Source organism: Rhinoraja longicauda, chromosome 35 (genome assembly GCF_053455715.1).
Source record: "Rhinoraja longicauda isolate Sanriku21f chromosome 35, sRhiLon1.1, whole genome shotgun sequence".
NCBI lineage: Eukaryota > Metazoa > Chordata > Chondrichthyes > Rajiformes > Arhynchobatidae > Rhinoraja > Rhinoraja longicauda.
In genome coordinates, this window is record NC_135987.1 from 18522422 (window position 1) to 18546372 (window position 23951).

General features: G+C 39.3%; 1 protein-coding gene across 9 annotated transcripts in view; it reads right to left on the minus strand.

Moving 5' to 3' along the window:
• LOC144610090 (disks large homolog 5-like) overlaps positions 1-23951 on the minus strand; it is a 120056-nt gene that overhangs the window by 11617 nt on the left and 84488 nt on the right. For 5 of the 9 annotated variants that reach the window (XM_078428626.1, XM_078428625.1, XM_078428620.1 and 2 more), the window contains 13 exons: positions 23685-23838; positions 22995-23105; positions 21874-22004; positions 21682-21783; positions 19125-19281; positions 17289-17366; positions 15244-15406; positions 12794-12933; positions 10255-10419; positions 8180-8363; positions 4643-4791; positions 3699-3869; positions 1114-1304 (listed from right to left, as the gene is read on the minus strand). In XM_078428626.1, coding sequence (XP_078284752.1) covers positions 1114-1304; positions 3699-3869; positions 4643-4791; positions 8180-8363; positions 10255-10419; positions 12794-12933; positions 15244-15406; positions 17289-17366; positions 19125-19281; positions 21682-21783; positions 21874-22004; positions 22995-23105; positions 23685-23838 — 1896 coding nt within the window. The remainder of the gene's footprint in view (positions 1-1113; positions 1305-3698; positions 3870-4642; positions 4792-8179; positions 8364-10254; positions 10420-12793; positions 12934-15243; positions 15407-17288; positions 17367-19124; positions 19282-21681; positions 21784-21873; positions 22005-22994; positions 23106-23684; positions 23839-23951) is intronic. The other 4 variants (XM_078428627.1, XM_078428622.1, XM_078428628.1 and 1 more) reach the window with 2 other exon arrangements.

A 23951-nucleotide genomic window follows, 5' to 3' on the forward strand; every position in this document is an offset into this window, starting at 1 on the left:
GTTATAAAACATGGGTTAAAAATGACGTGTAGATTGCTTTATCTTTGGGATACCCATACAATAATTCATAACATTTCAGAAAGCAATTACAGCTATTACTTTCTCACAATGCTAATCCTGTGCCAGTAGAGGTTTGTGGATGTACATAACCATGTGCGCACAGAATTCTCACCACAGGAAATAAAAGGTTGCAATCTGCCATATAATTGACCATTTAACTGCCCTCCAAATTTTGTTGTAAGCAGAGATAAAGTTAATGACAACATTGCACCATACATAAAGCACTGAACATTTATTTTCACCAATTCTAGTCTTGAACCAATTGATCCCACAGAACGTTGATAAGTTGAAGATCAATTTTGGAAATGTAAGTGCTGGAAATCTGGAAAAGACACAAATCTGCTACATCCAAAATATTAAAACTTTAACATTAAGCAATGGTTTATACTTTTACCATTCACTATTTGTATACCAGATCAGTATGGAATGAATGTCTATTTGCAGTCTGCTAGCACAAACAGTTGAGCTTATAGGACTTGGTATTACAATCCCTACTGTAATATGCACAAATCTACCTTACTTTAAAACAGAAATATATGAATTAGACACATCATTCGGCCAATCAGCCCCTCAAGCCTGCTCTACGCTTTAATAAGCTGGTCTGATTGTAAACTCAAAAAGTTACCTATCTGTGTTCTTCAGAGATGCTACCTGACCCGCTGAGTTACTCCAGCACTTTGCGCTTTTATTTATTTGAATAACAATCTTTTATTTTCCTCTGTCAAATTATCAATTTCACCTTTTTGCACATTTTAATAATTTAAGTTGTCAACCTCCTTACATTCTTGTCACAACTTCCAATCCAACCTGTGTTTGTGTCACCAGTCCAAAAAAATTACTTGTTGATTGCTTTTTAACTGCTGGTCAGTGTCGAACCCAAAATTACCACAGATAGTAAATTGTCCTCCAGTTATTTGGAAAGCTTGACAACCAACAGCTCTCAGAAGTTGGATTTTTTCCAATCTTATTTTAAATATCTTTTCAATCCAGCCACTTCATGCTCTTTTAATTTGTTATTGATGAATGATTTCTTACTGAAATTGAACAAAATACCTTCCAATAAAGGGATCGAATCAGTGCTTATGGCATCGAGCGCCAGCATCTCCTTCCCATCTTTTGAATTGTTCCTTTTATGTTTTTGCTTTCGCCGAAAAAAAGATCTTCTGGCTGCTGCTGATAGAGTCTTAACATTTTCGTCCTTGACCTCAGACATGCTGTGTCTTCTGCAGAATTCCTGGTCCATCCTGGAAGAAATATACAATAGCCTGCCTATTAAAAAAATAAATTAAAAGAACTACCAAGCAATAGTGATTGCAAAGACAGACAAATGCACTCATTATTTATGAAGTTTAAACAATATCGTGTGGACAAAGTAGCAAGTTTCGGTGAAGTAAGGTGAAATAATTAATTGCACTCTTTACATGAAGGCTATGTGTAGATCTGGATACTACCAACAACCTGTCTGCTGTTTTCAAATTGAGTACAATTCCACTGGGTGGCGCCGTCAGCAATGGCAGCCTTGCCAATAGTCTGTCGGTCTTTTCATCTTTTTTGTTATTTTTAGTGTGTTTTAAAAATATGTGTTAATGTTCTCTGGTTTGTTTTATGTGGGGAGTGGGGGAAACTTTTTTCAATCTCTTACCTTGCCGGAGATGCGATTGTTTTCTGGATTGTATCTCTGGTCGCTCTGTGGCCTAACATCATAGAGCTAGCGGACTTGCTCGAGACGAACTTTGAGCCCCACCGCGGGACCTTGGACTTACCATCTGATCCCTTGCCTGGGATCGACGCTCCAACCACGGCCTACAGATTTCAACATCGAGGAGCTCGCAGTCTCGGGTAGAGACTGATGTCGGGAAGCTCCAAGCCACACGAGGTTCGACCAACCCCGACCCAGGGTCCAATCGCCCGGCGTGGCGGAGCTGAGATCCCCCCCGGTGCAGCACTTGATCGCCCCGATGTGGAGGGCTCGACCGTCGACGCCAAGATCACCCGGACAACGGAAGGTTCGAGTGCCCCGACCGCGGGAGAACAAAGAAGAGAAGATTGAACGTTTTTGCCTTCCATCACAGTGAGGAATGTGGGGGAGTCGCTGTGGTGAATGTTCATGTAAAAAAATTATTTGGGTGTCTTGTTGCTCTTTATTGGTATGACTGAATGGCAAATCAAATTCCTCGTATGTTGCAAAACATACTTGGCTAATAAATTACTAATATGATATTATGATTATGATGATTTCTCCTTCCATTTTAGAACCTCAATTTAATAGATTGGGATTTTCATGAGAAATGTTGGCAAACAACATTGAACTCCTGACAAGTTGCTCCTTAAACTTCAGAAATAAGAGGCCTTGTGTACAACTCTGGAATTCCCTAAAGATGCTTGGTAGCAATTTCCTGACATTAAACAGATTACTAAATCCAATGGTGGAGCACCAGCTTTATACAACGTTGCAGCAGATGGGCAATCTGTCGACTGAACCTGTGCCAGATTAGACAAAGTCAATGTTCAATGCCAATCCATTTCAATGGAGAGGAACACTGATAGCCAGTTAAGTCCAGAAAAATAGTCTAATCTAAGACTTTAGCGGGCGGATTTTTTCAAGCCTCAGCATATGATGCCATTTCCAACCAAAGATCTGCACACTGTGCAGTATGTCTTCCATGCACTGGGGCCAACAATGCTCAGTGAATTAATGTTTAAACATTGGCTCAAGTTAAGTACAGACACAGTAGGTTCCAGAGAAGCAAGTGTGGGCAGCTCACTGCTGCCACACGAGTTCAAGTGAGAAATGGCAACTCTGACGATGCAAAATGCCTTAGTGCTCATTGAAGCACCAGCCGAGGAAATATGCTCAACTTCAATACAAAATTCAGAGATGTTGCACTGATAATGATGTAGACAATTTTACAGAAAGCACTAACGTCAGGTGGTTTATTTTCTCCTTAATCGCTTATTTATAAGTGCGCACAAAATTCAGAAAAGTTTTCATATTAAATGATAACAGATTATGGAACAGTCTCAGACTGCCTTCTATACGTATCTGAAGAAGAGCCTCGACCCCTATCCATGCTCTCCAGAGTTGCTGCCTGACCTGCTGAGTTACTCCAGCACTTTGTGTCTTTCAACGTGTACCTTATTGTATTGAAGGTAGACACAAAATGCTGGAGTAACTCAGTGGGACGGGCAGTATCTCTGGAGAGAAGGAATGGGTGACGTTTCAGGTCGAGACCCTTATTCAGACTCATCTTTAAAGATGACTTGGGGCAATTTTCTGAAATATTATCTATTATCAGTTTAACCAAGATGCACATGTCGCCCACCTGTTGACACTACTTTTTATAATCCATAATCATGGACCTTTAAAAAAAGGAATATAACCGTTCCTTCATAACCACTTTCTCAGAATATTCCACTGGAACTAAGCCCACTTGATTTTGAGAAATGCTTAGATTACTTACATGCTCAAACCAGGAGGGACCACAATATTCTGACTTAAAAGACCAAGAGTTACCCGTGTGCAATGCTTACTTTAAAATATCTGTGGCAAAATGCAGCAGATTTCTCATTCTTCACATTCAGTGAGCTTTTTATAAATATGTCTATTCAGACCACCATTTCATCATCCATATGCTTACATGTATTTGCTGGGGATGTGCCCTCTTTCAAGTTTCTGAGCATTTTCATCCAATTGCCAGGTCATCCAGTAACCAAAGTTTCCTTGCGGCAGAGTGTCATCAACATAAAGAATGTCATCCTTCTTAAAACTTAGATCTTGTTCTACTTCCGCAACTCGATCGTAAAGTGCTCTGGGAGATAAGGCAGAGGAAAACACGATGAGACCCAAACGAATGCTGCAATCCTCAAATCAATTAGCAATTAGATGAAAAGTAATCTTCATGCATTCAAATCAAAGTTATACAATGCTCTAAAAGCATCAGATGGCTGAATATCGAGTTAGTGCCAAGTAACATCAACATTCATGTCTTTTAGAAAAAAAAATTGCTATATATTTCGGTACCTGAAAAATATTAAAAATACCTAAAAATAATACTCATTTTTCTCAACATTAAAGATGGTGACATTAAATACTGTCCTCTGAAGCAACATTATGCTATATGCTCAATTTATTCACAAAATGCTGGAGTAACTCAGCAGGTCAGGCAGCATCTCAGGAGAGAAGGAATGGGCGACGTTTCGGGTCGAGACCCTTCTTCAGACTGAAGAAGGGTCTCGACTCGAAACGTCGCCCATTCCTTCTCTCCTGAGATGCTGCCTGACCTGCTGAGTTACTCCAGTATTTTGTGAATAAATACCTTCGATTTGTACCAGCATCTGCAGCTATTTTCTTACACTACCTTATGCTATATGCTTGTAATTAATGAGAAAAAAACAAGATAATATGCATCACTGGTATTTATGGTGTTAAGTGCTGCTGATGAACCACCATACATTTTACTGTATCCCGACCCTATTAAGTTATTGATCTCAGTGCTGTATTTTGTTCACTGTCCCGAAATTCTACACAACCTAAAGTTCACATCCACTGTGTCGGACTTTAAAGGATAACTTCAAAGGGTACCTGATATAGAATCCATCTCCAGCTTCATCCCTAATCCTGTTGAATTCCTCCATCTTATACTGAGCCTTCACAGAGATCGACTCTGTGGGCTTCAACATTTCAACATAGGCCTGCTCTGCCGTTACATTTCGCATATCAACACCGTTGTACTGTAGTAAAAAGGAAAGCGACAACTAATAAAATCATGAAACAAAATTGACTTCAACTACAAAACAGTAAACAGGACTTTTTAAATTACATTTTCACAAGCCTAGTTTCTCTGGAAAACCACATTTTGTAATTTTTAATTCAGTGTTAAAAATGGTTGTTGAAAATTAAGTTTAAAGCAAGTGGAAGAAAGCTTGTGCAATTTGCCCGATAGTTGCCTGATTTCATTGCCCTATTCTTTGCAATCGACAAGAAAGACACGCGAGTGAATCCAATGACTAATATTTTAACCAAAGACGAAAAGTTTTATTTTTTTGGACTTGTATACTTTAAATTCAAGCAAAAGTGTACAGGGAAACAAAATGCTAGAGAAAGACTATTGTAATTTGTAAAATGACCGACAGACGAAATTCAATAAATGAGGTTTAACACTTCCCAGCAAAACCTTTGAACGACATTTCCCATCAAAGCCTTTGAACGTCAGAAGCATATTTCAGGCAATACGTTAGCAACAAGCTTTGCTTTCCATCCTTTCATACCATCACAATTAGTGCAGTAATAAAAATAATACATTTACCACACCATTTCAGGCGAATAAAAACTGAAAGGAGCAATTGAGAGTTTTTGGGTGCACGAATGTTTCATCTTGACAACTACGTTGCTTTTCACGGAATTAAATGATCATATAAAACAATCCGTGATAAAACTGAAGCTTCTAATGCAGGTGAAATGATCATATTATGCATTAAAGGATGAATGAGCATGCAGTTATCTAACCATTGATAAGCATGTGGAAGTGAAGATAATTAAATAAATTACTAATCGCAAAAGCTTGATCAGCTCTAAAGTCAGTGAGCCAAATATTATTCAAAATGCTGCCACAATAGTTTTCAAAAGTATTCTAGTAAATTACTAAGTACTTAAAAAGCAGATTAAGACAAGTTTAGTGTCTGAATATTAAGTGAATACAAACATATTGTTTTTGTAAAGAGCGGGGATGGGTGAGAGAGGAGCGAAGAAGAGGAAGAAAGGTTTTACTGCCCTCCTGTGGATTGCTCTGATACATGCACTGATCAGATAGATAAGGTGGTCAAAAGGCTTTTGGCACATTAGCCTTCATCAGTCAGAGTATTGAGTATAGAAGTTGAGAGGTCATGTTGCAGTTGTATAAGACGTTGGTGAGCCCGCATTTAGAATATTGCGTTCAGTTCTGAGCACCATGTTATAGGAAAGATATTGTCAAGTTTGAAAGGGTTCAGAAAAGATTTACGAGGATGTCGAGGATTACAGGACTAGAGGGTGTGAGCTACAGGGAGAGGTTGAGTTGGCTGGGTCTCTATTCCTTGGTGTGCAGGAGGATGAGGGGTGATCTTATAGAGGTGTACAAAATCATGAGAGGAATAGATCGGGTAGATGAACAGTCTCTTGCCCAGAGTTGGGGAATTGAGGACCAGAGGACATAGTTTAAGGTGAAGGGGAAAAGATTTAATAGGAATCCGAGGGGTAACTTTTTCACACAAAGGGTGGTGGGTGTATGGAACAAGCTGCCAGAGGAAGTAGTTGAGGCTGGGACTATCCCATTGTTTAAGAAACAGTTAGACAGGTACATGGATAGGACAAGTTTGGATGGATATGAACCAAGTGCAGGCAGGTGGGACAAGTGTAGCTGGGACATGTTGGTCGGTGTAGGCAAGTTGGTGTTTCACTCTATGACTGTATCACTCTATGACTCTGACCTGTATATGATAGATGTTTTGACACTCAATTCAAATATTCATGTGTTATTCAAAGATTAATTTATCTTTAGTTAAATAGCTCTTTATTCCATTTTTGTCAGAGGTGTAAACAGTATGGTCTATAGAGTTTAAAAACAAAGTACTTTTGTGTTTTTTTCCCTCCCCATAGCAATTATACTGGGTATGCAATCCCTTTTGAAAGGTAGGCAAATTACAACAACTCTTTTTCACTCATGAAAAAAAATATGGTTGCTTACATGACCCCTCTGAACTTCATTCATATCATCTTCACAGAAAAATTAGAAAAATTCAACTATATAAAAGTTTTTATTGATGCAGAGGCTTGAAGGGCAATGGCACTGATACACAAGTGAATATAATAGTCAAGTAAATAAATTGCAGCAAGTTCCAAATTTCCGGATGTCCTCTAATCATTTCTTTGAGGTGGAAAGCACAAAATAAATACCATGAAGTTGAGAGAATGGACAAAACTACCCCCGCTACAATCGGCACATCAGATTGAGAGATCTTTCTGGCCACTTTCAGAGCATTTTATAATCAAATAATTTTGAAGAGCAATAAATACTGGAATGTAGGAAATGCTGCAGCACACAGGAAACTTGTGGGAATGCGATAGTGACAATAATCTGCTTTACTGGTGCTGATTATGCTCAGGATAAGAGAAGGAACACCCATGCTTTACTTTGAACTAACATGACAGATCTGTCCCTTGCATCCCCTCTCTCCTTCTCCGTCCCTCCCTCACCCAGGTCGTTGGATGTTTCAAATTTGTCCTGTTGAGTCTCATTGTAACTCATTTTCACCAGGCCCACAACTAACTATAGCCTGTTTCCTTTATCATCGTTACTTTTTTGTATATCCCTCATTCATTTGTTCTATATCTCTCTATATCACCGTCTACATCTCTTTCCCTTTCCCCTGACTCTCAGCCTGAAGAACAGTCTCAATCCGAAACATCACCTATTCCTTTTCTCCAGCGATGCTGTCGGACCCTGAGTTACTCCAACTTTTTGTGTCTATCTTCGGTTTACACACAACTGCACTTCCTTCCCACACTGACAGATCTTTTAGATCCAGCTGGCACCTCAATTTAATGTCACATTTGAAAGCTGGCACAGCCGTTGGCACTTCCAATGTGTCAGCCTACATTTCCATAGTCATGTTTAAAGTGAAACCTGAACTTGAAACCTTCAGATTTGGAACCAAGTATGCTACCAACTGAGTCTTGACTGACACAGTACAAACTGATGCTAATTATTGCAGCAAAGGCTTGTAATCAGAATTTGCCTGGCATGTTAGTTGACTGTGAATGTATAAACCTGCTACGAAGACCAGGATATGTAATAAGAACCAGCATAGAAATTGGCATCTTTTGGTGAAGCAGTCTAACCCCTTTCTGTCAGTGACTCCTTAGCAAACACAGTTCTGAAGACTGGATCAGTCTTCACTCCCTGAACAAATAGTAATTTGTAAAAACATATATTTTAAACTTGTTTGCGTATTGCATGCACATAGATCGCTGCTGATAATGGATGTAATTCTCGACAAACATTATGGGCAATAAAAAAATGCAGAAAATCAGAGGACATGAGTGCCTCACTGACATGTGGTACACCTGCAGTATTGATCTTACCTCCAGCAGTTTATCTCCAGTTACCAGTCCATCGGGGCCTTTAGCCGGACTGTCATCTTCTACCTTCGCCACAAACACTCCATACAGATTCCCTCCACAAATCTGGATCCCAAGGTCCATCTGTGTCTTCTTCAGGAATAGAAATCTTGGCTCAAAAGTTTGATTGGTTGAATCAATAGACCTCCTGTTGAATTAAAAATTGTGAATATATATATCCATAGGTGAATATTGATAAATGCACGAAAAATTAACAAAAATATGTACAAAGACATGCTGTTACTTTAAATTATGTTATATCCATGCCTTATTCTTCAATTTACCTTCATATTGGAGTCTTAAAGTTTGTTAAAAGATTTTTGCCCAATGTTACACCAATAGAGATTCTCCTTAGAAATATTTTGTATTCCTTATAAATTTTCCTTCGCTATCTAAGACAATGGCTCCGTATTGCTGTAAAGACAACATGCCTCAATAGTGATCACTCTGATTGATTTTCCATTCATTTGTTCAATTGCACTGAGCCAAATTGTACAGTACAACTCTGATAATTCAGCACCTTTGGAACGTAAGATGCCAGACTAGCAGAATTTCACAATTCTGGATGTTTTATCTTTTTCAACCTCAAAGAGGGAGGGGAGTGGACATAGAAAGGGAGCTCAGCAAACAGGACACTGGGTCAGTTTAAAGTGAGCTTTGGAAAGGGAGGCTGCAAACTTCACCAGATGAGCCAAATGCTAAAATATCAAATAGATTGGGAAATGCAGTAGATTTTTTGAGTTTGACTGTACTTTCTTACTGCTGCCACAACCGTGAACACGGACATCAACTCTTGGCCTTCCCTGATCTCCGTGGATCAGCTCGTTGCTGGGAAAAATTACCAAGTCATCTTATAATCTTATTCACGTAATAATGAATACATTGATTTTTTGAGAAAACACTTCCTTCCTCACTGATTTTTTAATTCTTTTGAAGTCTAGAGAATGTGCCCCATGGTTGTGCATGGAGGCAGTTTCTGGGATCAACAGCCTTGCTACTGTAGTCCAATGGCAGTTATAGGGGGCAGCACGGTGGCGTAGCGGTAGAGTTGCTGCCTTACAGTGCTTGCAACGCTGGAGACCCGGGTTCAATCCCGACTACTGGAGCTGTCTGTACGGAGTTTATATAACCCCCCCCCGTGACGGCGAGGGTTTTCTCTGAGATCTTTGATTTCCTCCCACAATCCAAAGACGTACAGGTGTGTAGGTTAATTGGCTTGGTGTATGTGTAAATTGTCCCTAGTGTGTGTAGGATAGTGTTAATGTGCGGGGATCGCTGGTTAGCGCAGACTCGGTGGGCCGAAGGGCCTGTTTCTGCGCTGTATCCCTAAAACTAAAAATGATCAATATGAGATTGGACAGCAGGATTCAATCAGACAGGGGCATCACTGATAAACCCAATCCTGTCATTATACAACATTCACATCATCAACATTCAAATGCCTTGTGTGAGATCAGCTGTATAAATACGAGCACGCTAAAGCAACATGACTGACCAAGGAAAGTCTCCTGAATATTGAAGCAGCCATAGTCATTTAAATTTTAGGGTTGCCGAGTGAAGCAATCGACATCAAACCACCTAACATGAATCTACAACACATAGGGTAAACAAAATAGGTTCCAAATTCTTAGCTGTAAAAATAAACCCAGATTGAAAACCTTGACACCAAGTCATTTAATGATGCACGATGTTTACATTATTCATTCTATTTTAGGTTGCACTAAATAGTCACAATTCTATGTTGGATAATAATATGGAAAGTACTCAGCAATATTTTGGAAATTCACTTTTGAAGCAGAAATAGTTTTGAAGACATTATTTATTTTCCTTTCAATACATTAAATTGAACCACTCTCTTCAAAGTTGCAGAACTATAGAAAGTGTGGGTGGTCCATATAACGAGGTTGTGAATCGAAAAATGAGTGAAAACTCAAAAGCTTTACATTTTAGATGCAATCAAAGATTCCTGTATTATTTACTGCTTCATTGAACAGACTTTTCACTCATTGTGTTGTAAAAAGACTCTGTTGACAACTGACCTAATCGAGTTGCGTGGACTAGTAGTTGGAGTAGTTTGCTTCGACGGGGGTGTTATTGTTCCTTCGTCCTGTTCACTCACAGCATCAATTATCGAGTGATTGTCCGGCGTTGTTGCTCCACTGCCGTGGGGAGTTGAATGATTGCTTATTGGATCCAATCGAGAACTAGTAAAGACAGATCACATAGTCAGGAGACGCAAGATACTGCAGATCCTGCAATCTTGGGCAAAAGTCCAACAGCTCGGGGGGAATCAAAGAGTCAGGTAGGTTGGACAAATTGATCGCAATCCAAAACGTTGTTTGTCAATTTCCCTCCAAAGATGCTGTCTGACTCGCTGAGTCCCTCCGTCAATTTGTTTTTGCACACAATTAGGAACTGACTCACATGTAGTTATTGAAAAATCAAAACCGCTTTCATAACTTCAAATTTACCAAGCTAGCTTGTATTATCAAACAGATTTAATAGACCAATATATTCTGATCTATCAATTAGCAGCACAGCTACTAGAAACTGCAGACAATTTTGTTAATTTGCCACCACTAATACGCTGCTAATGTCTCTCCCAAACTTCTGTGGGATCCATTGAAAAATTGGCAACTGCTACTTTGGTTATTTAATATTAAAATAGGATTCAATATCACCTTGCAAACAAGAGAATGAGCAACAATCAGTAAAATGACACAAATTAACAGATAGTAATAAAATATTTGACTGATTTTTGATTAAAATACATATGTTTACTTACAAAAGTAGGAGAGTTTAAAACTAGGGGTGTAGGTTTAGGATGATAAGGGAGAGATTTAAAGGAGATCTGAGGGGAATGTTTTTACACACATAAGAGGGTGATATAAGGAACAAGCTGCCATGGAAGTGGTAGATTCAGTACAATTGCATTGTTCACAAGCATTCGGACAGATCCATAGATCTTCTTAGATAGGAAAGATTGAGAGGGCAAAATACAGATGAATGCGAGTAGTTGAGATAGACATCTTGGTCAGCATGGATGAGTTGGATCAAATGGCCTGTTTCTGCTCTGCATATCTCCATGAACCTGTGCTGGCAGCGCTAGCATTTATTATCCATCCACAATTGGTCATGGCCATTTCAGAGGGTAGTTAATAGTTCATTGGCAGATCTGCAATCACCAGTTAAATTCAATCAGCCAGTTAAGAATGGCAGATATTGTTCCCTGAAGGAGATTAGTGACCCAGATTATTTTTTTTAATGACTATCCAGTAGTTGTATGGTCACTGCTGCTGATACCAATACCTATTCTGAGTCCACATTAATTAGTTGTACTTAATTTTAACACGCTCTTCTGCATTAATTCAGGCTTGTGGTACCAGTACAGTAACAGAACCACAATGCTTGTGTACACATGTAAAACTGATGAATGTTAATACTAGACCAAGTTGAGCCCAAACCTCTCCTGCATTGGTGCAGCACCCTGTCCTCCCCACCTCCCCTCTCCCCCCTTCCCCCCTCCCTCCTTTTAAACTTAAAAATGTGAATAACTTTAAAAATATAACACCGATTTCAATAAAACTACTTGCATTATCACTAAAGTGACAAAGGTGAGTAAGCTGGGCCTAAAATTGTCGCGCTATCGTGTACCGTTTTGGCTGAAGTTCAGTCACAAACAAGATAACAAACGAGAGTTTTAGTATATAGATAATCAAAGGCATGGCCCCATAGCAGAAGCGTCCACGTCGCGGGACTGGAAACTAGAAGTGTCCTGAGCTAATTCTACCTCCACCATCATCTTTTGCAACAGGTGATGGCTCCCACTGATTGTCGCCGGAAGCTTGTGTCCTTTTCAGGAAGGACGATGACAGCGATGTCAACATTTAAAACATGGAAGACGGACATGGAAGAAGAAGATCAAAGGCATTTTATTGCACATTTAAAGATGAGCCTAATTTCAATGGAAACCTCCGTGGGTTAAAAGGGACTGAAGCCATTTGAAAATGATGAATTGTCTAATGAAGGAAAACCTCCTCTGCTCCTTTGGTTCTATTGAAATCTGAAAGGGACCCAAGATTCAGTCATACAACATGGAAACAGGGCCTTCAGCCCAACGTGCCCTGCTGACCCAGATGCCCACCTACACTAGTCCCACTTGCCCGCGTTCAGCCCATATCTCTCTAAACCTTTCCTATCCATGTATCCGTCCAAATGTCTTTTAAATGAAGTTATAGTATCTGCCTCAACTATTACCTTTGGCAGCTCGTTCCATATACTCACCACTCTCTGTGTGGGAAAGTTGTCCCTCAGATTCTATATTAAATCTCACCTTAAACCAATGTCATCTGGTTCTTGCTTCCCCTACTCTCAGTAAAAGACTGTGCATCTACCTATGTAGTCGCCTCATGATCTTGTACACCCCTATAAAAACACTGCCTCCTGTGTTCCAATGGCAGAATTCATTTAGTCTTGAAATGTTTACTTAACACATTAAGTTCAATCATTAGCAATAACCTACTGAGCTACTGAAAGACATCAATGTATAGGTTATAAATTGTACTGTTGCAGTCTCACCTGGTGCGAGAATGGTTACCCAGTTGATACATGTGCGGGTTATATTGTGCCAAGATGGTGATAGTTTCGCAAGGCTCTGTTTGTCCAATAATTAACCGAGCCTGCTGCTCCGTGGCATTCCTCAAATTAATACCGTTATACTGTGAAAAGAGATTAAAATACAACATTTACCTCAATATTGAACATCACAAATGTATACTTTCTTAAATATTCTAACGCAGGGGTAGGGGAGGAAAGAAAGGCTGCAGGGGAACAAAAAAACAAGGAAGCATGAAAAAAGCAGAAGTGAAAGAAAGCATTTATTGAACATCTTTCATGTATTCAGGGTTCATGAAGTCTACAAAAACATGAGCACCAGACATAAACAATAATGCTTTAAATGATCCAGGAACCTATTTAAGTTAGTTTGTCAAAGTTGACCACAAATATAGGAAGTTCACTATATAATTATGTGGAACCATTTATGTCCATGTTAACAAGCAGTCTCTCCCTTTTCTCTCTCCATTAAAGCACAACGGTCTCCATTACTTGGTGAAGCCCTACGTGGAACCATGATCTCGAGCACCTGACTCACAGGTGACAGTGCTGCACTGAATCAAGCTAACACATTATTAGTACGAACACTGTCACAGCATAGTGTAAGTGGAAGGTCAATTCTGCTGTCCAGTGGTAATTACTTCATATCTTTGGCCACTACAATGGCAATGCCAGTGACACAGTGATTGTGCCACGATAAGTGTTAAAAGTAGCAAGTACAATAGATCAAGCTGGAAGAATTTGACCGAGCTCTTTCCTGAAGGCGGAGGAAACTTGAGAATTTTGGAAAACAAAATAATTGTAAAATGTCATTTGCGGCACAGTTGTGCAGTTGGTAGAGCGATCTTGACCTTTGGTGTGTGTTCATAGAGTTTGCATATTCTTCCTGTGGCCATATGGATTTCCACTGATGGCTCTTGTTTTCCCCCACATCCTTGAAGATGTGCAGGCTCGTAGATTAATTGGATACTGTAAATTGCTCCGTGTGGATCGGCTAATTGTCGATGGGAATTGTCGAGAAATATGTTACAAGAAAAATTGGGATAGGGATAAGGATTGCTCTACGATCAACATGGATTTTGTGGGCTGAATGGCCTCACTCTATGTGGTTAGGTAATGTGATATACGTTGTTTCTTTTAGTTTTGGATGCATTTACAATGAGCACCAAATTATAGTGTAAGAAAATAACTGCAGATGCTAGTACAAATCGAAGGTATTTATTCACAAAATGCTGGAGTAACTCAGCAGGTCAGGGAGCATCTCAGGAGAGAAGGAATAGGTGACGTTTCGGGTCGAGACCCTTCTTCAGACTGATGTCAGGGGGGCGGGACAAAGGAAGGATATAGGTGGAGACAGGAAGATAGAGGGAGAAATGCAATACAATTAGTTTTTTAACATTTAAAATAAAGTTTGCAATCATTCATGTATTGCTGCGGCCCTTGTGGTTACAGATTCATTTTACAAATGGGAAACAAGAAGTCAATTTCCTGAGTGCATCCCATATATCATGGCAAGAGCTGTGGCATGCACTGATGATGGCAAAATATTGAGAACCACTGCTTTGAAAGATTGCTGGATATTTTTGGAGACTAATCAATAAAGACTCATATTCAATCAATACCTGATCATGACAAAGATTTTTCTGCACAGCAATTCAGAAAAATAAGAAAAGAAAATAATGCAGTTCCATGCGATGGTTAATTTGAAACTGAAATGTATGTAGAAAAGTACTGGGAATGTGTGGATCAGAATTGGTTATCTGCAACCTTCAACTGGAATCAGACGGTAATTACAGAATTAGGGATACAAAATGCTGGAGTAACTCAGCGGGACAGGAAGCATCTCTGGAGAGAAGGAACGGGTGACGTTTCGGGTCGAGACCCTTCTTCAGACATATACAGAATTGAGACTATACAGAATTAGGGTCCCTATTTCAAGAGACATCTGCAAAGCATGTTATTTGGATATATAGAAGGGGTAAAGTGCAATGTCTAAATGACGATCTCTTCTTTCGAAATCCCATACTGTGTGTGTGAACTGGCTAGGTGATACTAACGTTCATACATTCCAGCAATCATCCGCCACAATCCCATATTGTGACTGACATGAGTCCAATGAACAAACGTGTAAGACATCTCTGCCCAAAGTAATGGAAATAATGCCAAGTAACTGAACTGAATTCAGTTCAGGAATGTTCAGGATGTCTGAAGAAGGGTCTCGACCTGAGACGTCACCCATTCCTTCTCTCCCGAGATACTGCCTGACCCACTGGGTTACTCCAGCATTTTGGGTCTACCTTCAGTTGAATGTTGAGTGTGCTGATTACGCCATTTGCACTGTGAAATTTGAATAAATAACAACTTAAGCAAGATATGTTCCTCATTAATATATCTCAACCACAAGAATTTTTTACCTCAAGTAATTGGTCACCGTATTCAAGTCCTGCTTGATGAGCGATGCTTCCACCAATTACTTTTGAAACAAAAATGCCTCCATTTTCTCCACTGACAATGGAGATTCCAAGAGGCTCAGCTCCTTTCTGTACTGTCACATGACGGGGTTCATGTAGGTACGGCCTTTAAAACAAAATCATTTATAAGTGGTACAGTTGTTGAGATCTGCAGATATGATACTTAATTAAATGAGGCAAAATAAATTCTGCATAGATTCTGTTTTTAAACTAAGAAAATTGAACAGGTACTAAAAAATGGGGATTTAATGTGTTTCAGGCAGACATCTGTGTATGCAATGTGAATCGGATGCAGAAGGGCAAGTGGCCAACAGTTCTGTCACTGTAACTGCGTTGGATCCAAGTGAAAACCTGTACTGCCCAGAGTTAATCCTCTTGTCACTCGCATTGAACACGGATGACAGAAAAACACCCAAAGGTCTGGAGGAACTCGGTGTGGCACTTGCATGACCTGCTGAGTTCCTCCAGCACTTGGCATTTTGCTCAAATTTCACCATCTCCAGTCTCTACTCGTGATAGAATTGTCAGCAAGTTGTATTCTGCCTCCAAATTTTATTTCACCGAAGCAAATGGATGATTGCGACCAATTATTTAATACGCCAGGCAATACCACCAAGAAGTGATTTTCTTGACATTTTTCCAGTAAGATCATTCTTACAATTTATTAAGCACACATGCAAATATCCATCGCTAATGCATAGTCCCGGGAATATATTTTGAACTTGGTCAGGTTTCTTACAGTTTGAGCACAAGGCAGAGTGAACAGAATATATACTGCGAAGTCATAGTTCAAGGAAGTTAGATCTATAAATGTCTCACGATTTTGGTATCTATCCTGACAGCAACCAAAAAGGTAAAGATATACAAGAAATTGGCATTGCACAATTTTCCAGTGCAATTAATTTTATTTGAGATATGCACATCTAAATCAACATTGCCTAACTAGCAAAGCATTGCAAACACTTTGCTTTCACATTAATATTGCATTTTCAAATTCCTTTTGGAGGATCAATACCTGAACTAACTGATGCAGTGCAAATTATTAATGGTGGAATCCTATTATTACAAAATTAGAAATTTGAGGGAGAAGTGAGGGGGTCTCAGACCAGAGGGCACAGCCATAGAATAAAAGGACGTAACTTTAAAAAAGGAGCTGAGGAGGAATTTCTTTAGTCAGAGGGTGATATATCTATGAAATTCGTTGCAACAGACTGCTTTGGAGGCTGTCATTGGACATTTTAACTGTGGTGATTGTCAGATTCGTACGGGTGTCAAAATTTATAGGAGAAGGCAGGAGAATGGGGTTGAGAGGGAAAGGTAGATCAGCCATGATCCACAGAGGAATAGACTTGATGGGAAAAAAATGGCATAATACTGCTCCAATTACATGAAACATATTAAAATACGTGTTTCCATTGCTGATTTCAATTTTTATTTCCATGAACATACTGGTAGACTCCTGTGATAGTGGTTTCTTATCTCACACATTGCTAACCTGACAATTCTTCCACATGTAATCACTAATAAAATCTCGCACCGGTGCTGCATGCATTGCTAACGTTAGTGGTCAGGATGATTGGGTTAAACACACAGTCATAAACAATATTGTTTTACCAGTACAACACTGGTATTTTATTGACTATTCCTAACTTGTTCTTCTTTACAATATATTTCTATTCACTAGTTATAGGACAAACCCTAATCAGTGTTGCAATTAGTGAAATACTGTGATTTCTAAAGTCGTTAAGCCACTTGACATAACATGGCAGACGTCACTTTTCATTTTTTGCCACTGAGATAATTAATTAGCTGCTGCCAGGCACACAAGGGTGACTCAAACAATTCTCAGCCTTGGAGAGATAAAAGCTGCCATGCAAGAGCTCCCAGACACAAAAAGCAAAAATTACAAAATAGGAAATGACACACATAAGGAAATCAAGAACTACAAACAGAACAGCAGAAAGCAAGCTAATTTTTAACAGGCCAACCTCAGACTCCGAAGTGATGAGAATCGAGGCCTAGGAGTGAGAGGAATTCTCAGAAAGGACCTATTACGGAAAAGGTATCTAAAAAGGGTCAGAATTAGACAAAAAGAGTCGAAGAGAAAGTTATCAGGAAGTTTGAAAATGTCCTCTTTTAAAGTAAGGTACTAGAGAGTACAAAACAGTGAAACCACTTTCAAAGTTAAAACTTTTCAAAGTTCTGAAGCTAAAAGTTGTTCAATAAAATCAATTAGCACCAACATAATTGTGAAGCTATGCTTCAAGCCTCTTTAGGAATAATAAAACTCAAAGTTTAAATACAAATGGCTAACTCTATTAACTCTGCTTTTCAGAATCAGAACTCAACTGACAATGTTACCATGGATTTGAGGCAGTAATACAAATTTCAGCATTAAAAAATAGATAGTATTTGTAACAACATTCTTGATTAGTCTGGATTCATTTAAATTTGCATTTTTTGAATTATTAGCATATTGCCACCATTACTTTACATTCTGTAACTATGCTATCAAAATTGTCATACTTATGGATCAATCATTTTCTGCAATTTAGAAATAGTGTTAAGGTTCCACGTATTCTGTTAGCCTAGATTAATGTATTTCAATATTAAGTAACAAACCCAATATCAACAAAGTGCTGTGCTTTTAGCAACTTAAAAAACCTGCAAGTATTTTGTCTTATCAGCTAGAAGTTCAGTCAATGTAGAATGACTACAACCATAAAGCCACACAATTATTCCCAAACTAAATCACGTCACTGTAGTTTGATCTCTCAATGTCACATTTACTTTGTTTTCCCTGGAGCAAAGGAGGCCTGGGCAACCTCACAGAAGTATATAAGATTGAGAGTTATGGATAGGGTAGATAGTCAGAACTTTTCCCCATAGTAGAGATAATAAAAACAAGAGGACATAAGTTTAAAGGTGAGGGGGAAGGAGTTTTAGAAAGGATGTTCATCTCAAGTCAGATTTATGGAAAATCTGTGCTTTTCAAGCAGATCTTATTTCTCTTAAATGTTATGTTGTCAGCTATAAATAACTGCTTTCCACTGACTCTTTTCTTGGAAAAAAAGAACATGATATAGAGTCTGATCTTTCCAAAGGCATCATGGCAAGCGGGCCAATAACATTTTTAATATAATGTAAATTGTAAATATTTTAAATATGGCTTAATCTGAATTAACGATTCTTCCACTTTTAAATGTTAATAAGAAATGTTTTAGGACTGGATTGCTTCATCTAAATTCCTAAATGGAGACTGACCAGTAATCAGCAATTCCATTATTAATCTATTTGTTTTAATGGGATACCATCAGAAAGCTCGACCTTCACCATGAATCACACTCAATCTCGCCATGACAATACTCCATTAGGGCGGTACAGCCCTATTAGGGGCTATTTTCGCCATGACAATACTCCATTAGAGTGGTATAGGGGTGCAGCTGTAGGATTGCTACCATACAGTGCCAGAGACCCGGGTTCGATCCTGACTAGGGGTGCTGTCTGTACGGAGTTTGCACATTCTCCCTGTGACCCTTGTGGGGTTTCTTCGGGTACTCCAGTTTCCTCCCACTCTCCATAGACGTACAGGTTTGTTGGTTAATTGGCTTTGGTAAAATTGTAAATTGTCTCTAGTGTGTAGCACAGTGTTAGTGTGTGGGAATCCCTGGTCGGCGTGGACTCGGTGGGCTGAAGGGCCTGTTTCCACACTGTATCTCTAAACTAAACTAATACTGAGACAACTGACCAATTATAAATAATATAACAGAAGGAAAGCGACAGAACTAAAGAAATTCTGTACAAATATGACTTGCTGCTCATACCTGTCCTTCCTGTAATCTCCCGTTGACACAGGGCTGATGGAGATCTTAGTGAGAGAAGAAATTGAACTTTGTGATTGGCTGCTGCCGAATGAAGAAGTTTCTAGATTCATCGGTGACTGCGGAGGTGTAATCAAACTCGGACTGCTTCGCTCAGAACCTGATTGAAAACATGTCAACGTGAAAGAGGGTAATGCAGAAAACCTGCCCTGTAAAACTGATGCACTCAATTGCATTTTCTTTGAGGAGAATTTGATTTAATCTGAAATACATCTCAAGTCATTGATGGGAATTTTTAAAAACGTATCACTGCCATCAATCAGCCAGCTCACCCAGACTGCTCAAGACAGCATGCAACAAACTGCCATGAATATTGACAGCCATCCTGTCAAATTTACAGCACTGCTCCAGAGAAGCTCATACAACAGAAACTGTTTCAGTATGCCAAAATCTTAATGGAGTGTAGTCTCCTCATTTATTTCTTGTTGAGAAAGATACAGGAGATTTGCTATAAATGAATATAGCCTTCTGCTGAGGGTTCTCTGCCCTCCTCTCTCACTCTTTTTAGAAATCACCCTATTTTGCATGCCCTCTGCTCATTCTGCCAGTCGTACAGTGTTACAAGGAGAATAACTGCCACTGCACCAATGAGAGAGTGTAGGAAGGAACTGCAGATGCTGGTTTACACCAAAGATAGACAAAAAACCTGGAGTAACTCAGCGGGTCAGGCAGCTTCCCTGGAGAAAAGGAATAGGTGACGTTTTGGGTCGAGACCCTTCCTCAGAATGAGTCAGGGGAAAGAGAAACGAGATATGGATGGTGATATAGGGAGATACAGAACAAATGAATAAAAATATGCAAAAAAAGTAATGATTATGAAGGAAACTGTCCATTGTTAGCTGTGGGTGGTTAGGTTTTAACAAGTTATACAGCCAGAAACTAACCAGGTCAGTGAAACTAATACAATGACTAGGGTGGGGGAGGGATTGAGAGAGAGGGGATGCAAGGGTTACCCTAGAGTGCCTTATCTTTAAATCATGACAATACCCCGTCAGCATCTACCATAAGACACCCGAGTCTTCAAAAACTCAATCTGGAAAGCACTAAACAACCAGCAAAATGCCAATTGAAATCGCAGCCTAACCTGCAACCTGCAAGTCAATGGACAAGGTTTTCAGTGTGCTGACAGCCAAGAAACCAGACAGTTACCACAGCAACATCATAATGTACATAAAAAGAAAGGGCAAGTGTAGCTTTGCATTTAATTGGAAACCAAAACGATTATAAAATACTCGCAAAATTGTCTCATTCCTTTTACACACTGGCATTTACAACCATTTACAACTTGTAGAGTTCAAATAATGTGATTTAAGTGAATAAGATTTCTAAATTTACTCACTGAAAATACAAGATGCATTGTTCTCCTGTCAGAGGGACAAATTTATTCGGCACAAAAAAGCCTGCTCAGCGCCTTGGTTCAGTTATCATGCCCAGACCGAAACCAAACAAGGAACAAAATGAGTAACCAAGTGGATAGTGCTGACCTTACCCAGTAGTTCAGGCAGCAACTCAAGAGAACATGGATAGGCGACCTTTTAGGTCAGGATTTCTTCAGGCTGATTGTAGTCGAGGTGGGAGATTGAGAGACAAAGCTCGAAGTGCAGGACAAAGTCCAGCAAGTAATATGTGCCTGACTTTATACCCAGCTCTCTTCCAGCTTTCTTCCTGCCTCCCCCCCCCCCAAAACTATAACTTGTCTGAAAAAGTGTCCCGACCTGAAACCTCACCTATCCATGTCCTCCAGATATGCTGCCTGACCAGCTTTGTCACTCAAGCACTTTCTGTCCTTTTTGGAAAATCAGCATCTACGGTTCCTTGTGTCTAGAAATATATCCCCTCAAAAATAACCGACTTCAGTTTTTACAGTTGACAACACAACCATTCTACAAATACCTACAATAGTCCACCCACAATAGCTCTTCTTTTCTCTGCAGTGTGCAAGGAACATTTGTCTCTTACTTCTCATAATCATAATCATGCTTTATTTGCCAAGTATGTTTTGCAACATATGAGGAATTTGATTTGCCACACAGTCATACCAATAAAAAGCAACAGATTTAAATTATTCTGGTACAGATATAAATAAAACTATCAAAAATCAAATGGAATTTGGCTAACCGAATCTTAACTGGAATCCATCTCCAGGGATGTTGTAAAAATATGAGCAAGATACCAGTTGTATGTGAAACCATTATTAAAGTAACTTCACAGGCGTTACGAGGGCTTACACATGTTGAGAACTGCTGACAAATAATTCAAATAGCAAATAATTCAAATAGCAAATTTGCCAAGAAACACAAAGTGGATTATTATAAATCTTCACTGCCATAATTTCCCACTACAAACCCTTCAACTGATGATGTTTACTTCGTGCTCAAGGTAACACATGCACCTTATCTTTAAATGCCTCCTTTCTGTGCTGTGGGGGCAGAGGGAAAAACGCAGGAAGAAGAACAAACAAATCATTTGTAATCCTTTAATGAGTAATGCACAATATTACCTCTGTCAGAGCCTGTAGTCAATCGGGGATACCTTGTGTTGGAAGGGATTCGAATCCGTCCACTTTTACTGGGAGCAAAAGCCAGGCTGCTTGATGAACCAGCTGAAAAATCAAAAGGTACAGTGAACATCCTTTTGCAAATAAATCGGGCAGATCTAAAACAAGATCAAAAATGCAGAAGTGAAGAATTACCAATACGTGCACTGGCTGGCAGAGATTGTGTTCCGTGTGGTGTTGTGCTTCTGGAAGACTTGGACAAATCGTTCGAATGGTTGTGGTCTGGGCCGGTCAGATCCAGGCTGTGATGTGCATGATGCTGTGGACTACACAAAACATTTTAGACTGTCATACTCAATTTAAAAAAATATTTATTGAATAAAATAGTGCATTAAAGGAGAGCTCTAAAATGTAGAAATATTAACAATAAATGCATTTAACTCCCCAATTAGTGTTGAAAATAAAACAACTATTATTCTATTTCTTCATTGGCCTTACTTCATAAAGTTGACACAGCCTGCTACTTTGAGTTTCATTGACAAGCATATCTGGCCCAGAAAAAAAAGCTCGCAGGCATTCTCAATATATCACTGGGCAGGTAACCTTCCTTCTGAGCCTCCCTCGTAGTGTATATTGCAAAAAACTTCTCCCTTCAAGTAATAGAAACATAGAAAATAGGTGCAGGAGTAGGCTATTCGGCCCTTCGAGCCAGCACCGCCATTCAATATAATCATGGCTGATCATCCAACTCAGTATCCTGTACCTGCCTTCTCTCCATACCCCCTGATCCCTTTAGCCACAAGGGCCACATCTAACTCCCTCTTAAATATACCAATGAACTGGCCTCAACTACCCTCTGTGGCAGAGAATTCCACAGATTTACCACTGTGTGAAAAAAACCATTCTCATCTCGGTCCTAAAAGACTTCCCCCTTATCCTTAAACTGTGACCCCTTGTTGTGGACTTCCCCAACATCGGGAACAATCTTCCTGCATCTAGCCTGTCCAACCCCTTAATGTTCCTTCAAAGCTGCAGTTATCTATCTTCAAAAATGTACTCTTTGGATCCGCCTTCCCCATACCTCATGGGGAAAAAAGCCCCAAGGCAACAATGACTAGAATTCAAAGATACTTAATTGGCTCTTTGTCACAGCAGGATATAAAAAGCCCGACTTTGCAGGAGCACCATTTTCAATGCTTGTTACCCTGGCATCAATTTAAAACAGCTCCATAATATACATCTTGTATTTGAAATTTTCAAAGGAGGTGTTTTACAGGTGTAAAAATTATATGTCTTTCAGATGGACGTAATCTTACCTAAAACCTTCAAAGGTATGCATGGATTCTGGAAAGCAAATTGCACTCTGAGGTCTATGCCGTGTCCGTGGGGAACTAGGAAAGCTTTCAGTTGGTGAATGGTTCCTTGTTCTACATTAAACCAGACAAAAACAAACCATAAACAATCGAAGGATGTTTCTGACCCAAATGAACAATACCAAAATCAGAATTTTCATATAGAGGAAATTATAGTTTTGTATTAAAAAAAAGAGAAATTGTTATGTATTGCCTGGAACAATAACAACGTGTAAGTAATTTAATAAGTGACTTATAAACTAACTGAATATAATTTCATAAATGTAATAGAAAAATAGAAATATAATAATTATATAAAAATATAATAGAAAACTATATTTTGCAGTGGATGTGCAGAAAAAAAGCTGCATAAGCATCTCAACAGGGTCAGAATACAATGATTAATATCGGTTTCCAGCCAATTACCTCAAATCAAACTCAAATTCACAAATGGTTATCTGGTTTAGCACTGGTATGTGCATAGGCCTTGTAATGGTCTCTCTGGACATATTACAAGCATATACACACATTGGGTGCAGCAAGTAGACCATTTTTTCCATTTGCATTTTTTTTTTAATTGTCAAAGACCACCAGTTGCCTCAGCAGAGGAAAGGGATTTGGACTGCTAACCAAGTGTTGTTGGTTGATTAATACCTATGTTGTGGATGTGGATAGCACATCTGACTCGCCATGGAAGGGTAGTTGGTACTGTGGACCATGCGACTGCGAACTGTGAAGAAAGGAACATTTGGATTTCGCAGAACCGCTGTCACCGCTGGACAAGGCACAAAGCTCCTCTGTGTACCGCCTGCATTTAAAAGAGGGAAGATTAATTTAAATGGTCACACCTTCAAAAGGAGAACAATAATAGCTTCTCTACCCTCGACATCAGATGCTCCTCATCTTCTGTAACATTCTGGT